Source organism: Gorilla gorilla, chromosome 2 (genome assembly GCF_029281585.2).
Source record: "Gorilla gorilla gorilla isolate KB3781 chromosome 2, NHGRI_mGorGor1-v2.1_pri, whole genome shotgun sequence".
Classification (NCBI taxonomy): domain Eukaryota; kingdom Metazoa; phylum Chordata; class Mammalia; order Primates; family Hominidae; genus Gorilla; species Gorilla gorilla.
In genome coordinates this window covers 133,698,586-133,724,573 of record NC_086017.1, presented here as the reverse complement: position 1 = coordinate 133,724,573, position 25,988 = coordinate 133,698,586, and the positions used below count along the sequence as shown (strand labels likewise).

The window sequence follows — 25,988 nt, the reverse complement described above, 5'->3', positions numbered from 1 at the left end:
CTCAGCCATTTGCTACCAACACACACTGACCACTGTGGCTGCCTCTAGCTGCTTCCTGGAGCTCCAGGGACCCTAGGGCTGTGCATCTGTTCAGCCTTCCTCTACCCCAATCCCATCTGCCAGTCAATCCCAAGGCTCTGAAGTGAATAGCTCCTTGGCATAAAGAGGTTGGTGAAGGTGGTGGGGACAACGTTTCTAGTTTAATATCCATTCAGCAGTTTCAATTCAAAAAATAAACAAGGAAAATAAGCTCCTTGGTGCCTTTTTTCTTTTTTGGTCACTGTTATGGGTTTATATTTTCCCTTTGTACTTCTACAAAATGCTAATACTGCCTTAATCTTCAAAAGTCATCCTAAAGATTTCCACACTGCTGCTTTAGTTTAATCCATAATTCTTATGGCTAAAGGAGCAATTTATGCTCAGGAATGGAAATCAGAAAACTGACTGGCAAGAAAAGGTGCTGCAATACCTTTTTTTCTGTAATATGCTCACAAATACAGACTCCCCACCTCTCAATTACTATGTTTTAAAAGTCAGACATGCTATTCTATAGTATGTAACAAAGACATATATTTCAATGGTATTTTTATGCAAAGCTGTTTTCTCTGCTTTACTTGGATTGGACATAGTCTAAATACTCAGAGAAGATGTGATCTACGAGATCTTGTCTTCATTCTGATGTTCCCTGAAATGGCACACTGGGCATTTTCTGCTTTTATGTTGACTATATAACCCCTGAATTTCTGATAATTTTACTAGGCAAAAAGAAGCAGTAAAAAATTAAAAAGTAGTAAAATATAGACAATAGCATTTTGTTTGTATTAAAAGGGAGAACTTGGACTTCAGGGTCAAGTTTTAAGCAACAGATAAAAAAAGTATGGTAATTGACAAAAAGTTTACAACGATAGTTGCTATATCTTAGAGACTGTATTTTATGGGGAACTAGAGCAACACACATAGCAACAATCAGCTTGTTCTTGCTTTTCTTAAACTAAGAAACATTTCAAATATTGTCAAAACAGATCTTTTATTTCAGAGTTACTATTAGAATTGTACAATCATTTCTTCTACATAGGTTCAGATGAAATCTCTAAAAACGTCTCATAATTGCTCTTTAGCGCCATGGTTTGTTGACTGGTTTTTACTGTGTGCCTCTCTCTGAAAAGTCAAATCCACCTCTCAGTAAATTCACTTGTCTCAATCAACTACAAGTGTTCTTCGAAATTATTTGCCTTTTTAGAAAGCAAAAAGTCAGAGATAGGAGAACCTCTACATTTTCCTGCTGAAAACCATTCACATAAACCACTGTTTAGGTGCTCTAATAAGCAAGGAAATGACTTGCTTTAAAATCTAATTTGACTTGGCAGTAGCAAAGTCAGCTGCTGTCCTTTCTGATCCCCTTTCTGACCCTGATGTAGATGAACTAACAGAATCGCGAGCCACTGAAATTTTTGTATTATAATTCTTTTCATCTTTTAAAATGAGCATGGTTTTCTAATACTCCTTCCCTTTGCCTTTCACTAGATAAAATATAAATCCACACTTGAAGGCAGGGGCCTACAGTCTGCCCCATACTTCCGCTGTGTCTCTACTGTCTACTACACAGCAGTTGGAGTGCTCATTCTGCCAACTTATAGTTTAGACAGGTGCTCGACTTTACTCAGTGAAGTGGGCTCTGCACCAAATGGTGAGGCTCTGTTGGGACTGAATTAATTGGGATTTTGCTCATCCTCTTACTTTTTCTTCTGGAAGCACTGTTGTACTTTTCACCTCATCTTTCCCTGCAGTGGCGCCACGCTTTTGGTTTCTACCACTTATAAGTACTTGTCTGTTTCCAGCTACCACTCTCCAGAACAAACTTCCTATTTTCTTTTATGATGATTTAACAAGATTGTCTCCTTTCTCACTCAAGGTGAGCAGCCAGCTGACCCCATGATTTCCCAGGATAATGCCCTGCTATCTTCATTCCACATCAATTACCCAGTAGATCTTACCATCACATTCCATTATTCTGCTTCTTAGATATAAAATTACTTCTCACTAGTCCACATCTGTTGCACCTGCTCTTTGTTTTCCTGGTAACCATTAGTCAATGCCTCCCACCTCTGCCAGGCCCCTGAATCTTTTGAGTGACAACACAGCCTCACATTCATGGTCAGCCACTTTAAAATGAAAGAGCTGAGATAAAAATCATGATGCTTTTAGCAAAACCCGCTGCAAAGCTTCTGGAACAAAAAGTAACAGATAACACAAACTTCAGAATATTAAACAGAATACATTGCAGAGCACATAAAGGATATAACAGCATTCTCAAATTGATTTTTCTATGTGACATCATTAGAATAAAGCATCACCGTGCTATGTCAACTCAATGGGATTCTCAAAACAAACACAGGAAGCAACTCCATTTTACAAATATGTTTATATTAGGGAGCAAGTAACAACTTTTTTTTTGAAAGTGACCTTGAAAAATCCAAGTCAGTAAAACTCTAAAAAACTTCTGACAAGGTTCCAGGTACCCAAAGCAGAACTGAAATAGGAGGTGGAGACCCTGTGACCCAGGGCTCCAAATAAGCCAGTGGCATTGGTATAGGAGCCTGAACCACATTTGCCCTCAATGACTGCAATGGCTCTAATCTGCAAGCAAATTGCCAGCAGAACCTAGCTTGCTAGGCAAGACATTCCATTATGGTCATTTTGGGGTTAGTCTGTATAGCCCTGAAAAATTATCCGATGTATTCATTTATCAGATAGCACACTGTAGGGGGAAAAACCCTAGTCAGGAAGTTTAGTACTTCCTTGAGAAGTGACTTAAAAAACCACAGATCTTTATGATGATTAAAAATTAGGCCTTCTAGGCTGGGTGTGGTGGCTCATATCTGTAATCTCAGCACTTTGGGAGGCCAAGGCAGGTGGATTGCTTGAGCCCAGGCGTTCAACACCAGCATGGGCAACATGGCAGAACCCCATCTCTACAAAAAATACAAAAAATTAGCCAGGTTTGGTGGCACATGCTTGTGGTCCCAGCTACTTGGGAGGCTGAGGTGGGAGGATCACTTGAGGCTGGGAGGCCAACGTTGCAGTGAGCCATAATGGTGCCACTGTACTCCAGACTGGGTGACACAGCAAGACCCTGTCTCCCCCACCCCTAAAAAATTCAGGCCTTCTAATCACATAACTAATAGTTGAATTTTGACATATAATTAACTTCTGGGTGAGTTTTCAAGTTTCAAAATAACTGAATAATGACATATGAACACTGGCTTTAATGGAAGGGGGTTCAGTTTATCATATAAAATGTTTAGGGTACTAGGCTGTGGAACTAACAGTTATTGTTAGGAAACAGTTTTACAGAATTTTTAGATTTGCAATTTGTGTATAATCATACCTGAGACCACAAAGAATGTGGACCTCTGCTGCAGGACTTTTAGGGGAAGATCAATTAATCCTACTAAAAAGAGTTTCAACACAGATTTCATGGTTCTAGTAACTTTAGCCCTAGAGAGATGTGGACGATGTTTTTGTGTATTCATTATGCACACTCATAAATACACATATAAAAGCATTTCTTTACAATGGAAGACTAGATATTTAAATTCCTAGCATCAGTCAGCTAATTATCTAGAAGAAACAAAACAAACATTGGTGGGTGCCAGCTGTGCCCTGGACTTGGCTCTTTTACAGGTATCTTCTCATTAACTGCCTAAAATGCCAAAATTTAATGAGACCTTTTTCCTGGAAACCACCCTGGTGGATTAAAATTAATGATTATTTATAGTTTCATAGGGTACTATGCTCACTACCTGGGTGATGGGATCATTCATGTCCCAAACCTCATTGTCATGCAATATACCCATGTAACAATCCTGCACATGTACTCCTTGAATCTAAAAGAAACATTGAAATTATTTAAAAAATAAGTTTCACTTTTGTTCACAATAGTCACAAAGTTTAGGTGGAAACTTTTTAACATCTACACAAACATGTATAAGAACACGTGGTCAGAAACTGACCAAAAAGAGGGAAGTTTTGTTTCTCCCAGCTAGAAAAATCCTTGATTATATCAGAAATGGGCAGAAATAGTGCTAAGTGTTCCTTCTGCTCCCTCTGCCAAAGAAATAAAATATCTGCTTATATCTGGTCACTATGAATTTGCAAAATGAGGAATGAGCACTGACTGACGTCGGTTCTATTTAATTCACTCCAGACACCAGATGCTGTTAAACAAGTCAAAACCGCAGCAGGACTCAGGAGAGTGACAGAGATAAACTACTGGCCAGGCAAAATGGTCAGGTGTGCATGGAGCTCTGCTGCAGTAAGACAGTTTAGGGCAGTTTCCATTATTGGTGTCTTCTCTGCCTTAAACTGATCAACAAAAATGTGTTTGTTATATCCTAGAGACCATAAGCAAAAGATTTATTGGGGGATAACATTATCTGGCACCTGCTGTTGTTCTTTTTAAATACTGGGAGGACAAAACTCTATTTCTAGCTGACAGGAAAAACCATGCTCTGCTGGGCGGCACCAACCACTAAGCAAAGCTGTGCCCATCGGCTGGAAAACTGCTTCTACCATCCCAGGGGGGATCACAGCCATCTCCGATGCTTTACCAGGCAGACAGGCAGTAAGCCACTTAATTTAAATTGTGATACAACTGAAGTGGATTAAAGCTGATATGTAATGATTGTCAGACTTCGCTGTTGAGAAAACTAATTGGAAGCAAAGAACCTGATTGCTGGTGATGGCACTTTTCCCTAATGGAAGCACGTGTTTCCAGGACAACAAAGAGTGGCCTTCTGACTTCATTAATATCACTCTCCTTCATATGATAAACCTAACTTGTATCAGGTTTAGCAAAGACCTACTTTACCTGCATTACTGATTGACAGAAACAATCTAATGTACTGTTCATTATATTAAGAAATTCATCTATCCTATGGACACTTTTTGCTGTTGGGTGAAAGTGCTATGCCAGAAGTTGTCCAAAACCCAGGGATAATTATGTTTCACACTGGCTTTGAAAGTTTCTGGCCAGGCACAGCGGCTCATGCCTGTAATCCCAGCACTTTGGGAGGCTGAGGTGGGTGTATTACTTGAGGTCAGGAGCTCCAGACCAGCCTGGCCAACACAGTGAAACCCTGTCTCTACTAAAAACACAAAAATGAGTCAGGCATGGTGGCACCTGCCTGTAGTCCCAGCTACTCGGGAGGCTGAGGCGGGAGAATCGCTTTAGCCCGGGAGGCAGAGGTTGCAGTGAGTTGAGATCGCGCCACTGCACTCCAGCCTGGGCAACCGAGTGAGATTCTGTCTCAAAAAAAAAAAAAAAGTTTCAAAATTTGCTTTCCAGTCAAGGAGGTTAGCACGGTTATTATTTCAGTCATAACCCTGTCGGAAACACTCCTATAAACAATTCGGCCTCTTGGAGTGTCACATTTTAGAGCATTCCTTACATTGGGTGACATCCTCTCATTCATCCCTCAGGCTTTAAACTCCATATACACCCCTAACATTAATTTACACCCTGTGTTAAGAGAGATTCGAAGTAGTTTTTAAAAAGCAATAGACCAGAGGTTCTCAATGAGAATCTACATATTTGAATCACCTGGTAGGGTAAGGCGTGGGGGGTGGGGAGGATTTTAAAAATACAAATACTGGGCTCCAGCCCAGGTTAATTAATTCAGAAATTCGGGGGTGGGGGAGTACAGGGGCGGGGCAGAGAAGAGTGAGGGTGCACTTGAGCTAGAATGCATTTTAAGAAAAACAACTGAGGAATTTTTCTTTTACTGGCAATGGAAGTTCACATAAAGTAATTTGCCTCGGTGAGACTTCTCCATATAAAAACTTCTATACACTAGTGACCCAAACTTTTCTTGTAACACATTTAGATAGTAAATAAAAAATCAAATTTCTTACCTGTATGATAAAATGTGAGAAAAAATAAAAGTACTCCCATAAACATATTACTCAAAAAAGTGACAACTCCACAAGTAATTCCTTCTGGAACTGGGTAGACAGTTTCCACAAAAAGCTCAAAAAATATAGGCACACTGCTATTCAAGAACACTCCCAGGAGAATACAGGAGGCATACAATGTCACTAAAATAAAAACACAAACATTTTAGTTTCACACTAGTGGCAGTGAGTCATATCAGACAGATCTTCGGGGTGTTCTCTTTCCTAAGTATTGACTCAAAAATTTCTTCTTTTCAAAGGTAGTTGATAAAGTTTGACAAAGCATCACACATCTGCCAGCTCTTTGCTGCGGTTTTCTGGAGAAGATACAAAACCATTTTATTGCTGGATGGGTACCAGTTTATCTCCTTTACCTTTCTGGTGGATTATTCCAGAACACAAAACAATTTACCACTATCATATAATTAAAAGGATTCTTCTCCTGCTTGGTCACATTCCTGTAGACTTGTTCCATAATTTTAGAAGGAGAGTGTAAAATCTAAGAATAAATGTCAGAAACATTAATTGTTACTGAAAATTACATATTTAAAGAGATTGGTTAATAATTGCTTCCAAGCACAAAATAAACATTATGCAGTATGTAATTTCTTGAGAAACACAATGGAATTAGTCCTCAATTTTGGAATGGGTTTTAGGTCAACATTTTTTTTAAATAAGTAACTTTTTTGAAACACAGAAAAAGATTTCATCCAGAAATGTACAATTAATAGTGACTAGGATCCCCAATCAAACCATAAAATGTCTATTAACACTATTCTGTGGCAAAGTCTATTGAATAAGGATATTATTCTTATAAGAAAGTCTGGGGAAATATACTACAATTAATTTTAATCATCCCTACTACTGTCTGTCTATAAACCCTTGTAAATTTTAACTTGAAGGTGAAAACAGAACCCAAAAGGAAAGAATGATACCCTATTTAGAAACCTAAAACATGTCCCTATATCCTAATAAGTATATCATATTTACTGATAATAATGAGTAGAATTTATCCTAAGTTTAAGGTTACAAGGAAAATATTTTTAATAAAAATATTTGTTAAGGAAAAAAACAATCCTGTATGGGAACTGCAGAAAGTAAGGAAGTTACATTAAATCTGTTATGTATTATTCACACACTCACAGAACATATCAGATTACCAGAGTTTACCATAACTGATGCAATCATTAACAGTTCATGACACTGTTGAAGGGGTAAAAAAAAAAAATAATAGTACACACTGATTTCTAATATAATTTCTCTAATTAACCTCCACTCTTGCTTCCCCTCCAATTACATTAGTCTTCGGGGATTATAAAATATTTAGTATATTCTGATAATACAGATAGTTGGTAATTTGTTTCTTTGAATAGAAGATAGATATGGAAATAGATAACAAAAGAATCACTTAGTGAATAAACAACACACTGCTGGCTAAGGCAGTGACCAAATTATTTGCACAATTACTTGGGAAGCATCTGATAGCTATGATAAATACCATTTAAAATGTGACATAATTTTCAAGAGATTCTTAAAACGTAACCTAATACTTCATGTTCACAATATATTTACTAGATGTAGATCAAATAAATCAATCACATTTTCTACTTACATATGACTCATTAGTGGTACATTAGGAAATCTAGGGATGGAATATCACTGGTGGCTTCTATAGAGTATTGTATTTCTAAAACACTTTAGAATTATTAATTAATTACTATTATTATTATTGTTGAGACGGAGTCTTGCTCTGTTGCCCAGGCTAAAGTGCAGTGGTGTGATCTCGGCTCACTGCAACTTCCACCTCCCCGGTTCAAGTGATTCTCCTGCCTCAGCCTCCTGAGTATGTGGGATTACAGGTTCGTGCCACCATGCCAAGCTAATTTTTTTTTGTATTTTTAGTAGAGACAGGGTTTCACCATGTTGGCCAGGCTGGTCTCAAACTCCTGACCTCAAGTGATCCACCTGCCTTGGCCCCCCAAAGTGCTGGGATTACAAGTATGAGCCACCGCACCTGGCCTAGAATAATCTATCGATCAAGCTGGCATGATGGCTCATGCCTGTAATCCCTTTGGGAGGCTGAGGCAGGGCTGCTTGAGCCCAAAAGTTTGAGACCAGCCTGGGTAACATGGTGAGACCCTGTTTCTCCAAATAATAATAATAATGATAATAATAATAAAGTTTTTTTTAAATAAAAATTTATTGATCAGTCAGTGGTAGTCAGAGGACAGAGAACCATTGACCAAAACCTAGATGAGCCTAAGAGTTTAAAACAAGAAAATACTGAAGTAAGTAACAGGAAAGAAATCAAGCTCTTAAGGACCAGCAAGTGCTACTTCTGAGTAAAGATTCCCAAATTCCAATGGAATTAGCTGTTTTTAGGAAACATGTTTTGAAATAATACTTTCTACATTTTTATTTCTGAAGGAAATGTTCTCCACACAATTTGTAATCAGACAAATTAAAATGTAATAATTGAAAAATAATCACAATCTGGTTAATAGAATAATTCTATGTGGTAAAATAATGAAAATATAATAAGAACACACTGAAAGGGAACTATCAATATAGAGTCTTGAAAAGAGAGATTTGACTTTAATGATTTTTTAAATCAAGCATGGTACAAAGAAAGAGGCATGGGGTGTGTCAGAAGAGTCCAGTCTCTTCTGATACATCTGACGGGGAAGCAGCGGGCTCTGTCTGAAAACCCTGAGACCTCAAGACCATAAAACTCCCTTGGCCCTCATTTCATGCTTATTAAGAATCTTTGGATTTTGGCTTTTTATGTATCTAAATCCTGGGAGGAACTTGGAAGATGAGGGATAATTAACTGTCGTTGGAAAGATAAAATTTTTATTGTGGTTAAACATTCCTGATGAAACTGTAAATAGCTCATCTTCTGGTGAGTAATTTGGAAATGTCTATCAAAATAAATAATGTAATTACTCTTTGACCTAGCAATTCCATGCCTAGGAATTTATCCTACTGCTATGCAGGTATAGGTATACAAAGAACACTTATCCGAAAAAATATAGTGTGAAAAGATTCAAAACAAACTAAGTATCCCCCAATGGGGGCAGTGTTGGTTGGTTAAAAATTTATAAAACATCCAAAGAAATATTATACAATTAAAAATGAGGCACCTCTGTATGTATTATAATAATATTAATAACCAAGATACATAAGTGAAAAAGGTGCTGAAAAGTATGTTATATTAAAATAAACGGCACATACACGTTATCTATCTGTAAATATACAGAATTCCCTGGGAGAATACAGAAGAAGCTGGCAATCAGATTTGCCTTTAGAGAGGAAAACTGGGGGGTCACAGGAGAGTAGAGACTTTTCACTCTGTACTCTTTTTCTACTACTTGAATTTGAATTTTTTACTATGTGTATAGCTTACTTATTTAATAAAATTAAAAGAAATTTCATTATGAACAAATGAATGGACAGCGGACACAACTCCACTTGATGTGAGTTTGTGAGCTCATTAGCTCAGAAATGGTTATCAGCAGGTGAGCTGACCCAAAGAGCAGATGTCTATACCCAGGAGCCACATAACACAGCCTTGGCGCAGGATCCTTGACATGAAGATTTTCCCACTTCATTTGTTAGAATTCCTATTATATGGAGGACAAATGGGCTACTATATGTAGGATAAATGGATGATATAACTTCAGAGGCCAGTAATCAAAAATTAGAGATTTTCATTCAATTGTCTCAGTCTTGGTGTTTGCTTCTTGTATTACTGTAAAAGTGATGACCAAGAGGTTTCTATAACAATGGATAGACATGTGGAAATCACTTACTATTGCAGAAAGTAAAAAATCACAATAATTTACCCAGGAAGGGGTTAGATTGAGATCTTCATCATCAGAATGGGGGAAGGTAGCTGTGTCAGGACTGATTTAATATATTCCAGTGTTCTGGGGCATGCATAAAGCAGATGCTGATTATTCCAAGTCTGAATTTGACTTCCATTTGAGTTTTCAGTTCTCATACATTCAGTGGGTGAATGTCATCTATTAAAAGTCAGGCAGACAAGATAATTTCCTGCTTGTCATAGAGGGTTCAAACTACATGATCATTAAATATTTCCATAACTTTGTATAATACTGATACTAAAATTACAATCAACTGCCTTTCAATTAAAAATTCAAGGTAATTCAGCAGAACAAACACAACTGAAGTGCTGATGCAGATTTTTTTTCTAATAAAAAGCTAATAAAATTTCATGGGCCCACACTTTAAATGGTAAAAAACAAAGTCCTGTGTAGCACAAACTACAGTTAAAAATGAATGTATTTCAAGCACATGACTTGGATCATAACCCTGAAAATACTCCTCCCCACCCTTGTGCCCATAAAAAACCAAATTACTAAACTTTAGGGAAACAAAACTATGTGTGAATACTTTTTTTTTTTTTTGGAGATGGAGTCTCACTCTGTTGCCCAGGCTGGAGTGCAGTGGCGTGATCTCGGCTCACTGAAAGCTCTGCCTCCTGGGTTCACGCCATTCTCCTGCCTCAGCCTCCCAAGTAGCTGGGACTACAGGCACCCACCACCATGCCCGGCTAATTTTTTGTATTCTTACTAGAGACAGGGTTTCACCGTATTAGCCAGGATGGTCTCGATCTCCTGACCTCGTGATCTGCCTGTCTTGGCCTCCCAAAGTGCTGGGATTACAGGTGTGAGCCACCATGCCTGGCCTGAATATTTTTATTAACTAAAGTTACACTAAAAACTTTGGGGATCAGTGGTTATAAAACAAATCACAGATAAGAATAAGAACTATTCTATCAACATCTAACGAGATTCTCAAGACAGCAATAACAATTACAACTTTATAATCTTGGATTTATATAATTTCTAAAAATATTTTAAAAACTGCTTTCACATATATTATCTTATTTGATCATCCTATCAGCTCTTTGAGGCAGGTAAAGTATTTTACAGTTGAAGTGACCAAATTTCTGAAAGTAAAAAAACAGCTTATTTAGAAATAGTGTAAATTATCAGCGCTAATAATATGATTAAGGCTTACAGACTCTAGCATGTTTTCTGCCAATTCACTGTGTCACAGTGAAAAAAAAAAAGTAACAAGGCATGGTATTTTTTAATCCAATGGTATTGACATGAAAGGCCTATTTCCCAAATCCGTATTCAGCACAAAAGCTGGAAGTGACTGCACATTATATGACAGAACCAAAAACAAAGAACATCAAAAGGTTACAAACAAAAAGATGAATTTTAATCACATTAAATACAAAACTGGCCCCAAATTGTTTAAGTATATAAGAGGGAAAACTTAGCTTAAGCCTTTCTTCAAAACTACTTATCAGATACCTATTATGTGGAGGCTGCTATGTTAGAGCAGTAAATAAAACACACTCTATCCTCAGATCACTCTTATACTCTAAGGAATATGATGGACACCTGCTGCCCCAGCAACCATTTATATGCACAGCGTTAAGATGATAATTATATTCCTCTCTCCAAAAAAAAAAAGCATGTCTAACCATGAGAAGCAACAGCCTTGGTGCTGAATGCAGCAGGAAAAGTGTGCTAAATTCTAGTAAAATGTTTTAAGGAGGACCCTAGCAATCTATGATAGGTTTAGAAGAGAGTCATCCAGCAGGTCAGTGGTGTGGAATCCACATCCGATGAGGAATGGTCCTAAGAATGGGGTCGGGGGCAGGGCGGGATGGTTACATTAAAAGCTAAGGTCAGACATGACAGCTGTCTTCAAATGTTTTGAGGGCTGTCAGTGGAAGAGAAAGGGAGTTGACTTGTTCTCTGCAAGCTATGTTGCTCCAAGTCAGTTATAACTCACTGGGAGGATGAACATTCTAGGCCCCAGAGCTAACAACAAAACAGGTGATGTCTTCTCTTGTGGGAGATATTTAAGTTGTAGACAGGTGAACATATACCTGGGATGTGATAGAAGAGATTCACTTACTCAATGATAAATTATATTAGATGATGCCTAAAGTTCATTTAAGTAGATCAATAACAAATTTAAATACATGTAGGGAGGAGAACTTAACCAGGATATTAAAAACAAAAATCTTGCCAGGCATGGGGCTCACATCTGCAATCCCAACATTTTGGGAGGCCAAGGTGGGCGAATCGCTTAAGCTCAGGAGTTCGAGACCAGCCTGGACAACGTGGCAAAACCCCATCTCTACAAAAAAAAAAAAAAAAAAAAAACAACGAAAGTTAGCTGGCCGTGGTGGCACACCATAGCCAGTAACTTGGGAGTCTGAGGTGGGAGGATAGCTTCAGCCTGGGAGGTTGAGGGTGCCGTGAGCCAAGGTCGCACCAGTGTACTCCAGCTTGGACAACAGAGTGAGACTGTTTCAGAAGAAAAACAAATAAACAAAAAACTTGTAGGTGCTTCTTAGTGGAAAAGAATAATAGATTTGTTTACAGTTTTATGAAGAAATAAGTAGCATTATAAAATAACACAACAGATTTTTATTATCTTAAGGAGTAGATAATAATTATCTTAAGGAGTAGAATCAAGAATTATATCTTAAGGAGTAGAATCAAGAAATGTCCCTGAAGTGTAGGCTTATAACATTAACACACTTTACTGGACAAACTTTTATTATTGTGCATACTGACTGAACTTTTATTTCATGATAAAGTTAGGAAAGTTAACTGGGAATTATTAGATTAGACCTTTATTACAAATATTTCACAATCCAATTAAACTTGAACAAGTGAAAATACACCTTTTGCAAATGAAGGCACATATAAACAGAAACAACAAGCAGCCAGAAGAAACATTCACAGTGTTTGCTAACTATATAGTTTTTTCATAGGTTTTGAGTGTGCTGAATACATAGAATACACATGTATGTGTGTACACACACAGATATATACATTTCTATATCACTGAGCTGTACCTCTTCTCTCAGCATCACATTTCTTCCTAAAAAAAAAAGTGACTGCTGTGGCCTTCATAACCTACTTCTGATTAAAATATGCAGTATATGCAACTGTGGTTCCAAAAGAGGATGAGGCATATTTTGCTGTAAGGTACTATTAAATCATGGAACGCTCACTGATACCTAGTCAAGCCCTCTAACTGTAAGAAACACAGAATCTGCTGCAAGACTTATTTCTCTTCTTGAAAATCTCCATGGATAAACATTATATGATCTGCCTCAGCATTTAATGATTCTTACATTAAGATTTTTCACAAATCCATTCTCTTCTTTTAATCCATATTCTACTTTTTCTTCCTTGAGCAGTCTGTCATGAGCACGAGACTTTGTCACTTTTAGTCCATAAAATTGAAAACAGTAGTTAAGAACAGAGGCAAAAGACATGAAAATATAGTAAGAGGATTACTCTCTAGCCTATACATGTTGAATGCCCTTTTTTTTTTTTTTTTTTTTAAGAGACAGGATCTCACTCTGTCATCCAGGTTGGAGTGCAGTGGTCATGGCTCACTATAGCCTCGAACTTCCAGGCTCCAGTGATCCTCCCACCTCAGCCCCCTGAATAGCTGGGATTACAGAAACATGCCATGATATCTGGTAATTTTTTTATTTTTTGTAGGGACATGGCCCCACTATGTTGCTCAGGCTGATCTCAAACTCCTGGCCTCAAGTGATCCTATTGCCTTGGCCTCCCAAAGTGCTGGTATTATAGGCATAAGCCACTGACCCAGCTGTTGCATGCCTTTCAATACAACTGGGTATGTTTCCTTTCTTTAAATAACACTTGAAGTCACCTTGTGGTCAGCTATCACTCCCTGGGGGCTTCTGTTTAGCTAGTTGTCCTTCCTTACTCCCCCATCCAGCATGTTTCTGATATCACTGTCATAGCATTCTAGTAAGTTTAGATGAAATTAGATAAATAATCTCTCCCAAGGCAACTTCTGTCAAACAGTCAAATTATACTGTTTCAGTAAACTCAACAAAGTGCTAACACTTTTCAAAATGCCATTTTCAAAGCATTCATCTGTTCAGTACAAAATGACTTGGTGAGTTGTGGCTAACAGGGCTGCTAGACATCTAGTTCTCAGATAAGGTGAATAATGTATTTTCAAAATTTTGTTTATTGCATAAACTTCAAGATTTTGAAACTCGTGTTATCTGGTCATGAGGTTATTTATTCGCCCTATTCTAAGTACTTCAATTAATAAAGACATAATGCAATTTTAAATATTCTGAGTTTCCCTAAGGAAAAGCCTCCAATAGGATATATGTAAGCAAGTAAATGTATCAAAACAGTATGCTCTGGGATAGACTGGAATGACCCAGTTTTTCTTCTGTAGAGATGGTAACAATAATATCACAACCAGTGAACTACAGAAAGATTGCAAGAGAAAATTTTAGTTTTAATGAGGTTGGGCGTGGTGACTCACTCCTGTAATCCCAGCTACTTGGGAGGCTGAGGCATGAGAATCACTTGAACCTGGGAAATGGAAGTTGCAGTGAGCTGAAATTGCACCACTGCACTCCAGTCTGGGTGACAGAGTGAGACTGTCTCAAAAAAAAAGACAAAGTTTTAATGAGACAGCAGTAGCACTTATAACACATGGGTTGAACAAAATTAACTAGCTTTCCATTTATTAAACAGTTTAATACATATATTTACAAATACGTTTCAGGTAGATTCTTCTGATATATAAAAAGCCGTAAAAGAAATTCTAAGTTTGCTAGGAAAGAGGAAAAAGACTAGATATTTTCCTGATTAAAATAGGAATGACCAGTAAAAAAGAAACGTGAATTTACCATTATGGACTTTAAATACCAGCCTAAAGGTATAGATTTGTCTATAATTAGATTTTGTAGTAAGTTTCCTTTCATGAAACCTCTTTTACTTAAAAGGAATTAGGTCAGATTTTTACAAGGCTTGTAAGGGTATCTGTGACATATTTATTCAAATTCTTGTGTTCCATTTAAAACATGCCCTTCTACCTTCCTACAGCAAGTGCTGAATAAGAGTGACCACAATTGCTGACTACCACTGGCAACAAGTAACGTTTACTGTGGCTCAAATGGAGATAACATATACTTCATTCATTCATTCACTCCTTCTTCAGGGCCTGTGCTAGGTTCCACAGTGGGAGTTGGCACAAAACCATGCTCCAGATTTTCAGACTGGTAGGGAAGATAAGACATATATACCTAAGTAACTATTAAGTAGTATTAGGGGAGAGAGACAAAAACCTGCTATAATTCAGAGAAGGAATGTGGACAAATCTAGTCCTTAACCCAGTGTACTTGTAAGGTAAAAATACATCTTTCAAGAGTATCTAAGTGACATTCAAAAACTTACTTGCAATTGAAAACAACAGTAGAACTTATAAATTCTGTGGTTGTTAAGGTGGCCACATCAATTCTATCTTTCAATTCTGGCCTTAATTTAGAATTCTGCTTTCCTTTCTGTCCAACATAATTGTTTTCAATACCAGACTGGTAAAATATGGTTTTGACTAGGGTCAATCACATCAATTTTAAGATTTAAAAGATGAATAATTTTCAAATACATTTTTCCCTGATTATAAAATTAAAACATGCTCATACAAATCCAGACCAAAAAAAAGAGATTAAAAAATTAAATTCATTCTTAATCCTCCACCCAGAGATAAAGCTGTTATCACATTAAATGGAAAATACATAAAATTTAATGGAATGTACTATCTTATAATGAAAATTCTACACTTAATTTAAGGGAAAGAAATCTGTTCTTTATGTACTCATGACTATGTTCTTGTAAAATCTCACAGATGCTAACTTGACATACAGTATCACACAAAAAAAATCTGAATGTAATGCCATGAATAAGAAGATTTGTAAACTAAGACTGTTCCACCAGAATGTTGTACAACTGCTAAATTATGAAGTTATACCAGAATAAAATTTTAAAAAAATTCTGGCTCTGGCTCAGAATACTTGCCAAAATTGTTCAAAACTCCAATGTAGGATGCCAGTGTGTACAACAGTGCACAGTATTTTACTCTGTATCTAATTATTACTTTGGACAACTGGGTTTTCCAGGCAAAGCATGTGTACAGAGAAGAGGGACTGTTGGCAGGATGGTGTAGAACAGGGATTTCCAGGCCTTCTTTGTTCTTAGCACTCCTAGCATCTCAGTAATTTTTTCACAGTGTTCCAAGGCCAAGAGAAACAGCTAACAATCCCATTAATCACATCATTTGGTTCAAACTATTTAATAACATGTATGATATGTCCTAACAATTTAGTAGCCATTAAAAAAATACCCATAAGCTGAAAGAAATATATTTTTATTTCATCCTTAAAGAACCACAATTACTTATTGATGAGATGTGTGCACTGATGCGCACTGCAAGACTTTTAAAAGTTTTGGAATCAGACTGGACACCCCCACCCTCATTTTGTGTTCCACACTAATTTTTGTGTGGTACTTGTGTGGTACTTCCTTTTTATCACAGCAACTGCCAAAAAATTACTTTGCAAAGATATGATGTCATCGAAAAGAATGCAGCAGAATCTAATGCTGAAACTGGGAACTTCTCTGAACTAGAGGTTCAACCAGTATCTGACAGATGTTGCAGATCCCTGTGCTGCCCTTGTGAGCTTACTGAGGCACTCCAGGGTGGCTGGCTTGGTGCAGGGGTTGCTAATTTTGAGTATAGGGCAATCTTATCCCTTTGCCCTATTATCACTGTAAAAGTGGTAGGAAATCCCAAATAAATGGCTGTCCTTGAAAGATTTGATGCCTCTGATGTGTAAACTGCTGGTTCTTTTATTACAGAGTATAGAGATCCAAAGTGGGATATTCCTTACATATAATGTAGACCAAAAACACCTGCCTTCTCAAAGATTCCCATGGAACATACATGCCACTGGGCAATAGGTCCCCATGGAGTCACTTTCAGACTCTTATTTATTTCTACTCACACAAATGCTTGTTATAAATGACTGTTACAATCTTACAATCTACCAAATAATCCTATAATTAAATATATAATGCAAAAGGTGGCTGAATATTACTTGCAAATAATATAAAATATGCATCTTAATATTTTGCTGGAAGAAAGGAAGGAGCAATAACAGAGTCTCTGGTTTATAAGCCAATAATAATCTGTCATAGTAATTTTAAAAAGATCCCATGGTAGGCAGAGTAATGCCCTCCCCCCCCTAAAGATATTCATGACAATCTCTGGAATTTGTGAATATGCTATTTCACAAGACAAAGGGGATTAAGGTTGAAATGGGACTAAGGTTGCTAATCAGCTGGCCTTAAAATTGACAGACTTTTCCAAATTATCTTGGTGGGTCCAATGTAATCATAAGCATCCTTAAAAGTGGAAGAGGAAGAAAGAGGAAGGCAGAAGGGAAGGGTTCAGAAGCAGATGTAACGATGGAAGAAAGGCACAGATAATGCAACGTGAAAAGGACTTGACCCAAGGTTGCTGGCTCTGAAGGCAGAGGACAGAGCCATAAACAAGGAATGTGGGTGACCTCTAGAAGTTGGAAAAGGCAAGGAAAAAGATTCTTCCCTAGAGTCTGTTCACATTTTGATTTTAGCCCAGTGAAACCTGTATTGAACTTCTACTCTACAGAAATGTAAGATAATAAATTTCTGTTGTTTTAAGTTGCTAAATTTGCATAACTTTTACAGCAGCAATAGAAAATAGACTCTGAATTGATGATATTAATAATGACAACAAAAACAACAGCAACTAAAAATGTTTCAGGTCCATTAGATAAGCTAAGTAAGCTGGCTGTAATATACTTTCAACAGGTATTTCCAGTAAGTTTTGCTTTGTATTAATGATGGAATAAAACTAAATGTAAAATAAACCTATAGGGGCTGGTTCAAATAATTTTACTAAAGTATACCATAGTTTTTTGCCTTGTTAATGATTATTATTATTTAACAGTGATATAATGACTATAACCAAGATAAAAATCTTTGTATTATGCTCTGATAGAAATTTTAAGCAAATATAAGCATTTCCATGCTCTATTTGTTAAGGCTAAAGATTATACTTCTTTTCCATGTGAAAAATACCAATTAAAATATTTTTAGTTATTTTTTGGACTCTTAAGATGATGGTTTGATGACTGGACAAGAGAAACTTTTCTGTATATTTAACAATTACTTACAGAAAGCAAGAAGAAGTCCTACTGTCAGAGTTATGTACACTTCTGTGAATGAAAATATTTATTAAAGGTTCAAAAATAGCCTATGCTCACCTGTGGTTAAAGGTAGGTGTGTGATGCTGTTCAAACAGGTCAGGGTGAACCACGTGGATGACAGTGTAGCTCCCGAAAACAGGAGGAGAAGAATTAGTTTCAGCATACCCCTGATAAAATCTGCAAACCTAAAAACAAAAACGCTCTATTAATTCTAGTGGGATTTAAAAGTACTATTTAAGCAAATGACACACTTTCACTAACAACTACTTGAGGAATTTTCCATATATTCTTTTAAAAGACAGTTTTCAGTGTTTTTTTAAAACAAATTTTCTTGTATGATGTTACTTTGTGATAATTCTTTTTTCTCTTATAAAACACAAAAAACGGCATCTTTGTTCAGGATCTATAATTTATAGGATATATTCTGAGTGTTTACTTTTTTTTTTTTATTTTTTTTTATTTTTAGAGACAGGATCTCACCATTGCCTGGCTGGAGTGTAGTGATGTGATCACGGCTCACTGCAGCCTCACCTCCCAGGCTCAAGCAATCCTTCCACCTCAACCTGCTGAGTAGCTGGGCTAATTATTATTTTTTTGTGTGTGTACAGGGTTTCTCTATGTTGCCCAGACTGGTCTTGAACTCCTGGGCTCAAGGATCCTCCCACCTCAGCCTCTCCAAGTGCTGGTATTACAGGCATGAGCCACCATGCCCAGTTGATTCTGAGTTTTTAAGTGCCACTGTCATTTTCTTTATATTTTTCTATACTTTCCAAACATTCTATAATGAACATGTATTATCTTAGTTTTGAAAATCAGGCTAACTTGTTGACATGAACTTGCAAAGATCTCTCCCAAAATTCAAACTCACTTAGAGAACAAACACAGATGCCTACACCAGAGCCTCTGAGGTCCTATGTGACCTGCTGCCTGGCCCTGCTCTCTCTTTTTCTACTGTTCTCCAGTTGGATGGCCATGTTTCTGTTTCTCATACATGCCATGGTTGCTTACCACAGCAATATGTAGCTTCCGTACTTGTTCCGTCTGCCTGGAATGCTGGTACCACTCGGATCTTCACATGTCTTACTCCTGTTTACCCCTCAGGTCATTCAGGTCTCAGTTCAACAAGGCCCTCTGGGCTCAGTGAAGAAGTCTTTCCCCATCCCACCTCCACTTTCTATTTTATTTCTTCATAGCACTTTCTCTATTGGAAACTGTCTTGTTTTTGCATTTATTTTTGTCTTCCCTACCAGACTGTAAACTTCCTGAGAACAAAACACACACGGCATCTGGAATAGTGAATATTATTCTTTTAAACTTGGGACTTTTATAGCATTTTAAGTTTTCATGTTTGAGTCTTCATGAAACTAAAGGGCATCTGGTAGAGATGCTTATCATTTAGCTATGCCAAAAAAATTTTCCACTTGCCAGCTGCTTTTCCTCACCTGTGGATTAACTGTTGATTGTACGGGCACAATCCTCTGGCTGCACAATTTATTCTGTCCTTCAGAACTGTTCCTCTTATAGAATAGCTGATCCCATCTCAAATACAACATTTACTATATTCTCTTCACTTTTAATTTTCTAAAGTTGATTTACATTTCTATTGTAATTATGTGACTGTCCTTCTTAAAACTTTGAATACTATCTTCTGTTTTGTACTTATTTGACATGATATGGTTAATCATGTTTGTGTTTTCTAGAATAAAATGACTTCCTATGAGAGCTGATGCCATCTTTTGGTGGGAAAAATGAATGCACTTTTGCCCAGTGACTTAAATTTGTCCTCAAGCAGAAAATTCTTAGGTATGCTGAAAAAGTTTCCACAGCTTTACAAAATATTCCTCAAGAAAATCCAAAAGACTGTTTTAATCCCACGCTTACCTAACAGTTTTCAGATTTACATTTTGGTATGCTGCATAAACTTATTTGTCAGATACAGAGATGACAAGGTATAAGAGAATAAAACAGGCTTTTAGTACAAATCAGAGTTGAATTGCAAGAAAGTTTCACAGAAACTGATCATACAAGAATAAACCGACAGCTGTAGTCTGCTATTTTTGGAGATCCAGTCCTTTCGAATAGGCTGATACCATTGAAGTGTATTATTAGGACCAAGAAATATCTTTAATAGCAGTCTTTAATTACAAAAATATCACCCAAAGCACTCATGTATGTCTACAAGGTAGCACTGTCCTAGGGAATCCCAAAACACAGTGTCAAGGAAAGTAATTTTAAAATTGATTTTAGGGCTAGGAGATAACTGAAATTGACTTCAGATCCCAGAGTAAGGGTAGTATTTTTTTAGAACTTCCATTTCAACAAATTAAAAGCAGAAAAGTCCTCATTCTAAATTTTCCCTTTAATTATATCTATATCTAGTTAAAATTAAGGGGTATAGAAGGAAAATAATGACAAAGGAGCATTTGAGACATCATTTTTGATACATAATTGTTCCCCCTTTGACCAATTTGGTGCTCAGAATAGGATGTGATCAATGACTCACTATAATTGGCTTGGAGATTTAACTAGAAAAATGAGGTATGATTCTTGTCAAAATAAGACATGTCAATGTGTTTTTAGTATCAGTGATTTCCTACAAATACTATATTCCCCTTCTGCTTCTTTAGCTTTTAGTTTTCTTATATTTTCCTAATACTTCAAATAAAGTGATTTAGAAATTACAATGTCAATTTATTCTTTCAATATCCCTGAAACACTATGTGAACCATAAAGTCTAGGTATAACATTATCCCGTATCAATTATATTCAAGTATTTAGATATTGAGGTGATATATGGATCTTATATTTGATCTTCCCAAATATATAATTAGATTCTCCTCTTCATGGTAAAGTTGATTGCCTAATTTTGTTTTTGAGCAGAGTAAAATGATTTGGGAAGTGAATGAATATTATCTCTTTGGAAACACCAAGAATAGTTTTATAGGCAGTTGCCTAAGAGAGTAACATTTTAATTCTTTTCCTTTTTTTTTTTTTTTAGAACGAATGGGACCTTTTTCCTACTTCTGACTCATTCTAACAATGTGTTGTTGTAATAGGTTATGATCAAAGAGAGTGTGATGAAACTGAAAGTCTTCACAGACATTTTGCATCAAAAAGGGATAACCATAGGAAAATACCAGCCAAAAAAGACCATAAATAAATAACGTCTGCTCATCAGGACACTGCCTGTTCATGGAAAGTTCTATTGACACTTTTACAAATGATTTCTTCTCAACCCTTTTAGTCTCCACGGCTATTAATTTGTCTTTATTATTATATTACCTTTTTTGGTCTCCATTTGTAGATGTTGTTCTCCAATAATATGGAAAGAGGCACCTTAACTACACTGGAAATACATTTCCAGTCTCCAGAAAAAAACACTTGAGGAAGGGACTACTCCAGAGAAACTTTCTTACAGCAGCAAATTCTTTTTTTTTTTTTTTTTTTTGAGATGGAGTCTCACTCTATTGCCCAGGCTGGAGAGCAGTGGTGCAATCACGGCTCACTGCAACCTCTGCCTCCCGGGGTTCAAGCAATTATCCTGCCTCAGCCTCCCTGGTAGCTGGGACTACAGGTGCTCATCACCACACCCAGGTAATTTAGTGTTTTTAGTAGAGACAGGGTTTTGCCGTGTTGGCCAGGCTGGTCTTGAACTCCTGACCTCAGGTAATCCGCCTGCCTCAGCCTCCCAAAGTGCCAGGATTATAGGCGTGAGCCACCATGCCCGGCCTGTTAGCAGCAATTCTATATAACGCATGTGAATTTTCTTGTAGTCTGAACAAGTACCCCTTTCTGACCTTTGCTTGTTTTACTTTTCCCTGAATTGTAATGTTTACTTAGGGGAGCCTATTTATCTTTAGGCTTTTTCCCCCCGCTCTGTCCACTCACAAGTTTAACAAAATATTCTCACCTTGCCATAGCTATTCCAACAACACAGCCTCCAACTATGGACCAAAATCCAATCCAGCCAGCATCTACCTGTTAAGAAAGAAGCAGACACATTTAATACAAGACGATCATACTGCAATATAAAAGGAATGAAAAAAAGTCCTCTATAATCAATATGTTAGTAGCTAAATGGATGAAATAAAAGAATTCATGTGTAACTAATGTATACAAACATCTAAGAAAATATGTCCTTGATTAACTGTTTATTGGAATATTGAAAACAAAATAATCAATGTCATCAAATAAATATTTTCAAGTATGTACTACATGCCTAATATTGGACTAGGAACTCTTAAAATAAGAAAAGGATGGAAGATAGTCACAGCCTGAAAAAGTTTAAATATAACCAACATAGGAAACTGCTAGGTAATAATTAGATGCTAAAACATGGGGCAACAACTAAAAATGTATCAGGAGGTGGAAGGCAGGGAGAAATGTGGGGCTGAGCAAGAGCGTAGACAGAGAAAAAGAAGTTGAGCTGGGTTTCAAATGTATAGCTTGTTCCCCTCTTGAGAAAACATTTCCAGCCCTGTCATTTACTAACTGTGTGACTCTGAGCAAATTATGTCTTTTTACCTGTAAAATGGATTAAATGAGATAATTTGTGTACAGTACCCAGATCAGCGGCCAGGACATAGGAAGTGCTCAATAAACATTAGCTGTTATTATTATTACTAACTGATGAGGCTTCTCCATCTATCTTGTCTCTTTCCTGCTTGTGTGGCCACATTTTTTCACAGCAATCTACGAATGCTGCCTACATTCCTCATCACTCCTGTATCTTTAACTCTTATTATGACTTGGCTTCTGTCCCAACTCATACTCTAGGTCTCAGTTCCTGCATTAGTGGAATGGGGATAATAAAGTTTTTCTGAGGGTTAAATAAGTTAATAAATGTAAAGTGCTCAATGCATGTTAGTTGTTATGAACGAAATTTCATGTCTCTAATAATACTGGTTCCTCTTTCTCCTTCCCACGACCACCATGCTTGCTTTTATTATCTTCTTACTTCTTGACCCCTGTAAGAGCTTCTTAAATGGTCTTCGCAATCTATTTTGCTCACTGTTGCCAGAATAATTATCCTAAGCATTCCGTGTCCCTGCTCAGAAATAGTTACTGGTTTTGAGGTTGCAGGACAAAGTCCAAACTTGACCTGGCACTTGAGCATTGCCCAAACTAGCTTCTACCTTTTGTTGTTTTTTGAGTCATATTTTTCTTTTTCTTTTTTTTTTTTTTTTGAGACAGAGTCTTGCTCTGTCGCCCAGGCTGGAGTGCAGTGGCACGATCTCGGCTCACTGTAAGCTCCGCCTCCCGGGTTCACACCATTCTCCTGCCTCAGCCTCCTGAGTAGCTGGGACTACAGGCGCCCGCCACCATGCCCGGCTAATTTTTTGTATTTTTTTAGTAGAGACTGGGTTTCACCGTGTTAGCCAGGATGGTCTTGATCTCCTGACCTCGTGATCCGCCCACCTCGGCCTCCCAAAGTGCTGGGATTACAGGCGTGAGCCACCGCGCCCAGCCTTTGAGTCATATTTTTCATTACACTTGTGACAGGGATTGCCAGCTGTCCACCAAACGATTTCTTCTTCTACCTGGGTACTTAGCTAGATGACAGGTCCCAGTTCCTAGCTGGAACAGGTGACCATGTGTCAGTTCTTATTAATGGAAGTGAGCATAAGTGAAGTGTGCCACCTCCAGGTTAGAACTTGGAAGAAGGTGTATGCCTCCTCCATGCTTTCTCTCCCTTCCCGCCAGCTGCAATCTGGATGTAGCTGCCCAGCTGCAATCTGGATGTAGCTGCCCAGCTGCACCCATGCATATAATGACAAGGTCCTAGGGGACAGAAGAGAATACAAGTGGAAGCAGCCTCGGTCTCTTAAATCAGTGTGAGGAAAAGAGCTGTCCAAACTGGACAACTGTCCTAGATTACACACGCTGTCCCAGATTGCAATGTGAATGACAAATAAATTTTTCTTAAGTCTCAGAATTTTGGAGGTCTACTTCTCCCAGGAGCATAGCCTACTCTAAGCAATACAGTAACTTTATATGAGTCTTTTGCTCTATTGGTGTTTGCTGCCAGAAGCAAACATGAAGGCTCTCAGGAGAAAGATAACATCCTGAAGCTTAAATTATCTCTCTATAGTTTTTCATACTATTGGCATTTGAGGCAAGAGAATTCTCTGTTCTGTAGGACCACTCCTCTCATTGCAGCACATCTGGTATCTATAATCCAATGCCCACTAGGCTCCCACAAACACTTCCTTCTATCCTCTAGGTGAGTGGGGTCATGCTCTAGGTTAAGGACCACTGCATATCTGGCTGTACTGATGCTGGTACTTTCAGAACATTTAGTACTTTTCTACTTGCTTTGTTCATGACATTTGCCCTAGTTAATACAATTCTACCCAATACTTAATTTAAAAATTTAAAAAATTGCTTTCATTTAATTTTAAATTCTACTTTATTTAATAACTGATATGATTCAGGGTCTCTATCTCTCTCAGAGTTTGTACCAAGAAAAGATACTTGGAAGGACTTCTTAGGGTTTACAACATGAAGCACAGATCTGCCAAATCAATATCATTTTTTGTGTGAGTGACATGGGGCCTTACTCTGTCACCCAGGCCGGAGTATAGTGGTGCAATCTTGGCTCACTGCAGCCTCCGCCTCCTGGGCTCAAGTGATCCTCTCATCTCAGACTCCCAAGTAGCTGGGATTACAGGCGTGTGCTACCGCGCCCAGCTAATTTTTTGTATTTTTGGTGGAGACAGGATTTTGCCATGTTGCCCAGGCTAGTCTCAAATTCCTGAGCTCAAGTGATCCACCTGCCTCACCCTCCCAAAGTGCTGGGATAACAGGTGTGAGCCACCATACCCAGTCAAAATCAGTATCATTTAAATGGGTGCTACACTTTTCCTTAACAGAACTGAGCATACTTGGAATACCTGCCATCCAGAAAAACAGGTGAGAAAACTAAAGGAAGGCTTTCTTATAGTAAAGGTGCTGCTATGGTCTGAATGTTGGTGTCCCCCACAAATTCACGTGTTGGAACTTAATCCCTAAAGTGATCATATTAAGAGGTGGGGGCCTTTAGGAAGTAATTAAGGGATGAGTGCCCTTATAAAAGAGGTTGAAGGGAGCTGCCTTGCCCCTTTGCCACATGAGAATGCAGCAAGAAGGTGCCATCTTGGCAGCAGAGAGTGAGCCCTCACCAGATATAAATGAGTTGGAACCTTGATCTTGGACTTTCTAGCCTCCAGAACTGTGAGAAATAAATTTCTATGATTTATAAATTACCCAGTCTAAAGTATTTTGTTGTGGAAGTCTGAACAGACTAAGGCACGTAACTAGGTAATTTAGATTAGTATTCTGGTTGAGAACTAGAAAATCTGGGGAAAATTTTATCTGAAGCCATCAGAGAGCCAAGAAAATAATCCAGAATTCTGAAACCATGATCTAGGATGGGAAGATAATCTGAAGAGATAAGCACGGTATTTGGAGACAATTTTCCTTTAGGGTTGTCTGCTAATTTCAGACAAGGTGGCTAAGAGACTGAGAAGTTATTGACAGCCTCACTGACCTAGAAGAAAAAATATGAGTTTAGGGCCTGCTGTGGGGTGGCTTTGTAAAAACCCTGGGTTTTAACTGGGCACTCTGAAGGGCTGTACCTAAGAGTAGGAGGAACTAGAAATGGAACAGCCTCCTGAGGGACTAAAGCCCAGCTTTAAATGATCTCAAGCTCTGAAACTAGATTAAGGTGATTCCCAGACTTCTGCCAGAAAAAATATAAATTCTCTCTGAAGGAAAACAATATCATCTTGATAAATTATCTCCACAGCTTTTCATGTACTATGTCTAGCACTCAATCAAAAATAACTGAATGCATAAAGAGATTTTTTAAAATTACCAAATATGAAACATATAAATAGACCTACAA

The 25,988-nt window shown here is 37.6% G+C and overlaps 1 protein-coding gene across 1 annotated transcript in view; it reads right to left on the bottom strand.

Annotated features, from left to right (window-relative positions):
- SLC49A4 (solute carrier family 49 member 4) overlaps positions 1 to 25,988 on the bottom strand; it is a 96,952-nt gene that overhangs the window by 13,651 nt on the left and 57,313 nt on the right. Inside the window, exons 6-8 of the mRNA XM_004036182.4 lie at positions 22,014 to 22,081; positions 18,161 to 18,288; positions 5,914 to 6,096 (exon numbers count right to left, since the gene is read on the bottom strand). Coding sequence (XP_004036230.1) covers positions 5,914 to 6,096; positions 18,161 to 18,288; positions 22,014 to 22,081 — 379 coding nt within the window. The remainder of the gene's footprint in view (positions 1 to 5,913; positions 6,097 to 18,160; positions 18,289 to 22,013; positions 22,082 to 25,988) is intronic.